This window comes from Theobroma umbraticum, unplaced genomic scaffold (assembly GCF_002168275.2).
Source record: "Theobroma umbraticum cultivar Fairchild unplaced genomic scaffold, ASM216827v3 scaffold_4.1, whole genome shotgun sequence".
Lineage (NCBI taxonomy): Eukaryota > Viridiplantae > Streptophyta > Magnoliopsida > Malvales > Malvaceae > Theobroma > Theobroma umbraticum.
In genome coordinates this window covers 5,626,539-5,635,220 of record NW_018397258.1, presented here as the reverse complement: position 1 = coordinate 5,635,220, position 8,682 = coordinate 5,626,539, and the positions used below count along the sequence as shown (strand labels likewise).

At 35.2% G+C, this 8,682-nt stretch overlaps 3 protein-coding genes across 3 annotated transcripts; all 3 read left to right on the top strand.

The window, feature by feature from the left end:
* The first annotated feature begins 1,637 nt into the window (after positions 1 to 1,637).
* LOC110414069 (glutathione S-transferase PARB-like) lies at positions 1,638 to 3,130 on the top strand. Its single transcript, XM_021425134.1, has 3 exons — positions 1,638 to 2,088; positions 2,266 to 2,314; positions 2,396 to 3,130. The coding sequence occupies exons 1-3, from the start codon at positions 1,942 to 1,944 to the stop codon at positions 2,848 to 2,850; spliced, it is 651 nt and encodes a 216-aa protein (XP_021280809.1). The 5' UTR covers positions 1,638 to 1,941; the 3' UTR covers positions 2,851 to 3,130.
* Positions 3,131 to 4,000: 870 nt separating this feature from the next.
* LOC110413867 (glutathione S-transferase-like) lies at positions 4,001 to 5,244 on the top strand. Its single transcript, XM_021424865.2, has 3 exons — positions 4,001 to 4,265; positions 4,396 to 4,447; positions 4,571 to 5,244. The coding sequence occupies exons 1-3, from the start codon at positions 4,116 to 4,118 to the stop codon at positions 5,017 to 5,019; spliced, it is 651 nt and encodes a 216-aa protein (XP_021280540.1). The 5' UTR covers positions 4,001 to 4,115; the 3' UTR covers positions 5,020 to 5,244.
* Positions 5,245 to 6,821: 1,577 nt separating this feature from the next.
* On the top strand, positions 6,822 to 8,314 carry LOC110413677 (glutathione S-transferase F6-like). The gene is made up of 3 exons (XM_021424599.2): positions 6,822 to 7,051; positions 7,492 to 7,540; positions 7,645 to 8,314. Exons 1-3 carry the CDS (start codon positions 6,902 to 6,904, stop codon positions 8,091 to 8,093), a joined length of 648 nt encoding a protein of 215 aa, XP_021280274.1. The 5' UTR covers positions 6,822 to 6,901; the 3' UTR covers positions 8,094 to 8,314.
* Positions 8,315 to 8,682: the final 368 nt, after the last annotated feature.

Here is an 8,682-nt window from a genome sequence, read left to right as displayed (position 1 = left end):
TTTTATTTGTTTATTTTTATTATTATTATTTTGTTTTTATTTGATGCATGACCAACTCTCACCCAACATATTGTCCTGTGTTAGATGGTCTTATTATTATTTTGGTTATGTTGAATCTTGAATATTAGAACTTAAAAGTTAAAACTTTTGAATATGAATTTGATGGTTTATGTGGAAAGACATAAATATGTGAGTGCAAAGATAAATGTTTTTTTTTTATGTTTAGATTATTTGTATAATTTATAATTATGAATGAAGTTTATAATTTTCAATATTGTAATTTACATAGGATAAAAGTCACAATTACAGTTCTTTTGGTCTAAAATTGAACCAATCAAACCAATCCAATATTTGATCGGTTTGATTTTCTTTTAAGTTTACTCAATTTTGATTAATTTTTTAAAAATATTTGATCTATTTAATCTTTATTTATAATGAACCAAATAGATCGAACTGACCAATTTCTCACTCCTACCAAAATCCCCTCTATACACAGCAAAAACCTAAATTTGTAGACAAAAAAGATTTTGGAGACACACTGATTTCCCAGTCCTAACAAGGCGACCATAACAAAAAAGGTGTAAAGCATATACAGCATGAACACATACACTGATTCCCATTCCCAGACCTTTGCGTCATACCTCCCTTCAAGCACTTATCGATCAAAATTATGCAACCACAAAGCCATGTTCCTTCAGCACAATTCCCCTGCATCTCCTTTCGTCTCCAGGCATAGAGACACTGCAAAAACCAGACACGACAAAGAAAAGAACTTTACCACAGCAACCTAACCTCATCATCGTTCGTCATTGACACCAAACCATTCCCATACAGCAAAGCAACTGGTACCAAACCATCAAAGAAAACAGCAGGCTCACACAACAAAAGGTCAAAGTAAAGAAAAAGTCAGCCCAAAGGAATATATTACCCATATGTAAAATAATTTAATTGGTTATCAAAATTAATGTTATAATATGGTTTCTATTTTGTTTAATAACTCAATATTAATAAAAGTGAAGTAAGTACAAATTGTGATAATAGTACTTTTAAGCTTTCAAGATTCAATATGGTATTAGATATTATTAAACACTTGAACTTTATACTACTTGGTTTTATTGGAAATCAAGATTTGACAACTTTATTTAGTTTATTTCTATTTTTATCTTGTAAGTTATAATATGATATATTAATCTTGATTATTTATATTTTCGACAGTATAAAGATTTACTAGTATGGTAGGTATAGCATTTTAGTAAGATATAGTTCTTATATTGTCACTCTAAATATCTATAAACATTACTAAAATTTCATTTTAAATTTTATTATAAATTTATATCACCATTTTTATCAATACTTCTTGCTATTTTTATATCCAATGATATATTCTTACCTTGGAGATTTCAATTCATTTATTGGTAAAGTACGTACCAAACTTCGGTATCTAATTCTTTAGCAGTAGTTGAACAGGGTGGTAGCTGCCTTTCATAAAATAAATAAATAAATAAACCGGTGGGTTGGTAAAACGTCCCTTCCACCGATTATGAAGTCCGTTGGACCGTATAGCCCGCTCAGTGAACGACACTAGACCATCAATCGTTCAAATGCCCCAAATTCAGACAAACACTTTAAGCATTCAAAAAAAATTGATAAAACAAGGAGGTAGACACTGGGAACACTATAAAGGAGAAGAATATATATAAATATCTTATTTGGCATTGCTATTAATGTTATCACCAATCTTTATTATTACTCTAATACTCTGATTTCTTTTCTTCTTTTCGTTTCAAGAAAAAACAAATGTAATATTTTCTATTCTATCTTCACACTCAAAAGAAGGGCATCATCATGAACAGAATCCGTATAAATAACCTCTGGAGTCCATATATAGTCTCCAGCTAAGTAGAGAGGTTGTAAATTACCCAAACGGCGGTGTTGGTGGCAATGAAGAATAAAAAAGTGTATGGTAGCTTGAACTCAGCGGCTACCTTGAAGGTCTTGGCATGCCTGTTCGAGCATGATCTTGACTTTGACTTTGTTCCTATTGATCTTGAGGCCGGAGAGCACAAGAAACCATTTCTTTCTATGAATGTAAGCTGACTTGCCTATATATATATCTTCTTTTAAATTTTTTACCAGCTAGTAGGGTGAGGGTGCTTCTTTTAAATATATTGTTTCTCTCAAGTTCTTTGCAGATAAGAGTACCAGGAAAGAAGAAAAAGAACTACTGAATGCCTGAAAATTGTTTAATTGTTTGTTTTCTTGCAGCCATTTGGACAAGTTCCAGTGTATGAGGACGGGGATACTAAGCAATTTGGTAATAAGGTGTACTTTTCTACCTTTTTTCCTTAACAAAGAAGAAGCCCTTATTTCTTTGTTGTTTGTTTTATTTATGTAGAATCAAGAGCAATAATAAGATCCATGGCTCATCAATACGGCAAGAAAGGAGAGGAGTTAATATACTGGGATTCAAGAGAGCAAGCCGTTGTGGCTAACTGGATCGATGTCGAGGACCACCACTTTGAGCCACCAGCGCTAAAATTGAACTCGGAGTTAGTCATCAAGCCAAAAAAGGGCCTGACTCCTGATGAAGAGACAGTAGCTGAGGCTGAAGCCAAATTGGCTAAGGTCCTTGATGTCTACGAAGCAAGGCTTTCCAAGTTCAAGTATCTGGCATCTGACAAGTACACCATTGCTGATATGCTTCACCTACCAAATATCCAGGCTCTCATGGGAACTCAGACCAAGAAGCTCTTCGACTCCCGACCTCGTTTGAGTGCATGGTGTACTGCGATTCTTGCTCGACCCGCATGGATTAAGGTGGTTGAGATGCAGCAAAGAGCTCAAGCTTAGGCTCTTAAGAAATCAACTATCACCTACTTCATTCATCACCTCCAATAAGGACTAATTTACTTCGATATCTCTAGCTAATTATGTAAAAGCTATGTTAAGCATGGTCTTTCAGTTCTGGTTATGTTTCTGTCTGGTTAAGATAGGGTAGCAGTGTCCTACAATGTAATTTCCTTTTGCAAAATCAAAATTAGTGACATTTCTAGTAATATTTATGTACATGCTACAGGCATATTAATCTAAGGACAAAACTGAGATAAATTTATGGATTGCCCAGGAAATACAAATTATTAAGCTTATATAAGGTTAAGATAGAGTAGCAGTGTCCTACAATATAACTTCTTTTCGCAAAATCAAAGCTAGTGACATTTCTAGTAAAATTTATGTACATGCTACATACATATTAATCTAAGGACAAAAATAAATTTATGGATCTCCTCCAGAAAATACAAATTAATGAAGGTTATGTAAGGTTAAGATAGAGTAGCGGTGTCCTACAATATAATTTGTTTTTGTAAAATGGAAATTAATTGTGGTGTTAGTAAAATTTATCTACATGGCTACATGTGAATTAATGCAAGGACAAAACTTAGATAAAGTTTTATAAGTTAAGTTTATAAGGTTTTCTCTTAAAAACGAGCCAATGAAAAATAATTTTGAAAATCAAAATCAACAAATTGATAAAGTTGAATGAAAACATTAACAATCTGTAAAAGATTAATTAAAATTATTGTATATATGCAAAATATGATTGTTATTTATTCAATGGTAAAAATTTTATCATTGGTAGCTCCAATGGCAACATAAAGAAAGACTGGTTTGGTAGCTTTATTTAGATAGTACTACTACTAATTATTTGGTCATCATATATTTTCTTGTCACGTAAAACAAAAACCGTGATGAATAATAGCAGAAAAGCGATTGGATTCAAAGTCTGTGCGATTACTAACGTCGCGTGATTCAATGGGCAATTTGATTTGATGGGACACCAAATGCGTTTGAAGTGGACATCAACGTAGGCAAAACTATGTCTATGTCTGTGCAAATAGCTACAACACTATGTGCTACAGTGAAATTTTGCTTTGAGTTTTCAATATAAAATGAAATTATTGATATTAGTTTTGTCTTTTTTGCCTTTTTATATTGCTATATGCGTCCCCCCAAGGTTTGTAGCACATTTAACTTTACTATCTACTCAAATTGTAGCAAGCGTCATTTCTAGCCTTGTGAGATCCTCTTCGTCAATTCAGCTTTTCCAATCTCCTTTCATGGCTGTTAAAAAAGTGTACGGAACCCCTGCTTGCCCTGCGACAATGCGCGTCCTGGCTTCTGTGCTGGAGCATGGCCTTGATTTTGAGTTCATATGCGTTGACCTCAAGGCTGGAGATCACATGAAGGAGTCATTCCTCTCTTTAAGCGTAACTTCTCATCACTTAAACTTGATCTACATCAAATTCTCTTTCTAGCTTTTCTTAGCTAGCTGCGATTTCTTTCGTTTGCTTTAGACCGCACTGACTGAGAAAGCTTCTTTTCATTTCATGACTCTAGCCCTTTGGCCAGGTTCCCGTCTTTCAGGATGATCAAGACTTGACTTTGTTCGGTAAATCTAAAGGAAGAAAGAAATAGAATCCGTATCATAGCTTAAATGTTAATTACATTTGCATCGTTTCTCATCAAACAACAATAAATTCCAAAATACTTTTCGTTTCCGTTTTTGGCTCAGAATCAAGGGCTATAATGCGCTTCATATCCCACCATTACTCGAAACCTGGAAAGGAACAAGTCTACGAAGCGCCTAAGCAACAAGGCATAGTTGCAGCCTGGATTGATGTGGAGGATCATCAGTTCGACCCACCAGCTTCAAAGCTAAGGACGGAGCTTTTGCAGAAGCCACTAAACGGCATGTCAGCAGACAAGCAAGTGGTAGCTGAAGAGGAAGCGAATCTGGCCAGGGTCTTGGACGTGTACGAAGAGCGGCTTAAAGATTCTAACTACTTGGGCGGCGATAAGTTCACTTCTGCCGATCTCACTCACCTCCCTAATTTGTACTATCTCATGAAGACCCCCGTGAAACGGCTCTTTGATGAGCGGGCCCGTGTCAGTGGCTGGTGCAGAAATCTGCTGGCTCGATCTACTTGGGCTAAGGTTGTGGACATGGTTGAAAAGATATAAGATTCAGGCAGGCAAGGTAAAAGCTACAGTATGCAATATTTTTGCTGTCTCTCTAGACTTGATCGTTTTGTTCCAGCTAACTCTCCTTGGAATCTATCCTGCTTCATTTTATGGAGTATGTTTTTTTTATTTGAATGTATGTATAAATGTAGTTGCAAGTTATGTCTAAAGTTCATAACAAGTACTTTTTTGGGTTAAACGAGAAAAATTATTAACAAAACGAAAGCTAAGTAGCAACCCAAACTTAGTTTATTGGGTTTATCCCTCTTCAAGAGGGTTTTGTTGTCTAAATTTTGAAATTCTCTTCTTCTTAGATTGCCGGATTGCTGGATTTACAAATATCCATAATGTCAATACCCTTCCAAACTTTTACTCGGGTGATGAATTGACAAGACTTATCCCCCCTTACTTTGATAAGTAATTTCTGTAAAGAAATCTAATAAATTCAAAATATTTGCTAATCCAGTTAAAATTAAAATTGATTTTATATTTTAAAACTATATTAGCAGTAACATTGATCTAAACGAGTATGAGTTCAAAGGAAGAACACTAGAAGAAAAAGAAAGGAAATTTAAGAAAGGATGATGTGCCCACCACAATAACTAAAGATAGGACCAAAAGAAAGGATACGCTCGCGTGCAAGGGTCAGCACATGGATTGCATTTCTGTTCATACAAACCATGCCTGACTGCTTTCCACATTTTACTATTGTTTAAAGGAATCTTTCTGATTTTTTCTTTAAAGGAGAAATAAATTAATCAAACATCAACTTACTTCTACGCCATGATATGTCTAATTTAAAAAATTATGTGCTTTTTCAATATGCCAAAGTAAGGCGTTTGTTGGGGTTTGTCGGCCCAATGTAATCAAAACCAATACTGAAGGATTTAATGTGTCCACATTATGTACTTCTTATCATGTATGTATCTTTTTCTTTTGATTTTGATGGAATTTTTTTAAAAAATATTTTTTTATTTAATTTATTTAATATCAAATTTTGATTTTTTTTTTCTTATAAGATTGATGCTTTAGAAATCTTGAATGTAAAAAATTAAAAATTAAAAAACATTAAAATAAGAGTTTTAAGTATTTAAAAGATATAGATTAAAAATGAGGGGTAAGGAGTAGTACTATATTAATCAGTAATCAACCAACGTACATCATGGCTGTCTGAACGTAATTGGTTCTTCTGAAAGCAGCAACATAAGAAAAAATTACCTTTTTCTCAAAGGTCCACACAATATAATAAATGCTACAACTACTACCAAGAACTTGGCAAGGAACAATCCAAGCTGTCACTCAACTGGATATTTAGATTTTATAAATATTGATTGATTGCTCTCCGGTCCCCACTCAGGCAATTTGGGCAATTTTTCTATGGTTGGCAATTTCCCGAAACAAGTCTAATCCACAAATCAGACCCACCCAGCCCAGCCCACGCTGAAAATTGAAGGTTTCGCCGACTTCACGTTGAAAATTTTCAGGGCTGGTTTTCGAGGAAGTTCGGGCTTGTTTCCAATTTTCTGTCCTCTTGACTAAGGCATTGATGTGACATAGGAACATACGTTAACATTCTGGTGGTGCAGATTTAACATATTTCCAAGAATCCGAAATCATGTAAAAATAATTAATGGAATTAAATAAGGATTTAATGTCAGTAATTACGCAATTACTTCTTCCAACCAGAAACCTTTAATCCACTGATAAGAGAATAATCTAATGATTCTACCTACTAGATCCAAATTGGAGCATTCTAGAATGATGGAAAGGTTCCTCGCCCCACTTTTATATATATTCATGTATCAAACACCCCCTTTGCCAAAACCCACAAACATTTCTTATCTTTTGCAGTTCCTGGTTCGGTTTTAGTCGTCGGACAACTATGGCAGTCATCAAAGTACACGGAAGCGTTCTCTCAACAGCTGCTCAGAGGGTTCTTTTATGCCTTTACGAAAAAGAGGTTCACTTTCAGTTTGTTCCTGTAAATATGGGAGCTGGTGAACATAAATCAGAAAACTACCTTTCCCTCAATGTAAGTACGGAAAACGGATCTCTCCTTCTGTTTTAGCTTAACAAATATTTTACACTACCATGGATTAGTACCTGTTTCATAAGTTGCTGGTTTGCTCCTGGAACTTGCTCTGTAGAGAAACCCACCTCACTTTAACCCTTCTTTCTCATTTGGCAATTGATTTCCTCAACAGCTCAACTATTTCTTTTCAGGCACTGAAATCTTCTCCCAGAAACCAATCTTCCCTTAGTTGCTATTTGTGGAGGAAAAACAAAATGCAAAAGCAGCAATGAAATAGAAAACCCCAATTTTAGTCAGAATTGCACGAACCCAAATAATTGAGGCTAAAATTGATTGCAATGGTTACCGCTAGCAGATTTTCTTTTATTAAGTAATCCATTTGCCATAAACCCGTTTCGGAGAATACCGTGAATCTAATATTTCTCATCCTGTTGATGCAGCCATTTGGTCAAGTCCCAGCTTTTGAAGAAGGGGACTTTAAGCTCTTTGGTAAAGTTTTATGAGCGGTACCCTTAAATTGTTTGCAAGGCATGAAAATAATACCACTACTACTATTTAGCTAACCTTCTAAGCTCTGAACTTTTAACATGCAGAATCAAGGGCAATCACCGGATATATTGCCCATGAATACACCGACAAGGGCACCCAGCTGCTATTGCCCGGCTCTAATAAGAGTATGGCAGTCTTAACAATGTGGAAGGAGGTAGAAGCCTACCAGTTTGATCCTGCATCTTCAAAGCTGGTCTGGGAGCTGTATTTGAAGCCATTTTTTGGCACGGCTACTGACAGTGCAGTTGTGGAGGAAAACGAAGCGAAGCTTGCCAAAGTTCTAGATGTCTATGAGAGTCGATTGTCTCAGTCAAAGTACTTGGCATGTGACTACTTCACCTTGGCAGATTTGCATCACCTCCCCAACATTCAATATTTGTTGGGAACCCCGGTCAAGAGGCTGTTTGATTCACGCCCCCATGTCAGCGCTTGGGTAGCTGACATCATAGCAAGGCCAGCTTGGTCTAAGGTCCTCGCTATGCAAAAGCAATAAAAACTTGGCCGCTACCTTAAGCTATTAGCATTCAATGAATAAGGCCGCGTGTAATCTTTTACTTTTTGGTTCAAGTGTTGCCTTGAACCTTGAATATTAGATTTATGCTTTCGGGTCTCCTGTTGTGTACGTGTCTTTTGCCTTCAACCTTCAAGTTGAAGGTTTGAGTTTGTGTGCCATCTGCTGTGAAATGCAGCTACAATTCCATCTGCTTTTGATAATGATGTCTTCGCTTTTGTCGGCAACAATTACCTTTTGCTAATCTTGTCTCGTAGTTTAAATTACAAAGACAAGTCTAATATATTTTGATTTAACATTTCCGATCTAAACCAAAGTAAATCGTGCAACCTCGAGAAAGAAGCTAGAACATTTGGTATAGAATAGTATAATTTATCTCATCTTACATATAATAATAGGGATCTCAACGAGTTGGGTGTTAGATAATTTTAAAACACTTGAATTCAAACTTGATTAATAAATGGGATATTTAAATTCTAGTTATAAAAAAATAACTTTATAAGAACAAATAAAAATAACTTAAAACAATATTTAAATAGAAAAAAAAATATTTAAGGGAGAGAAAAAATTT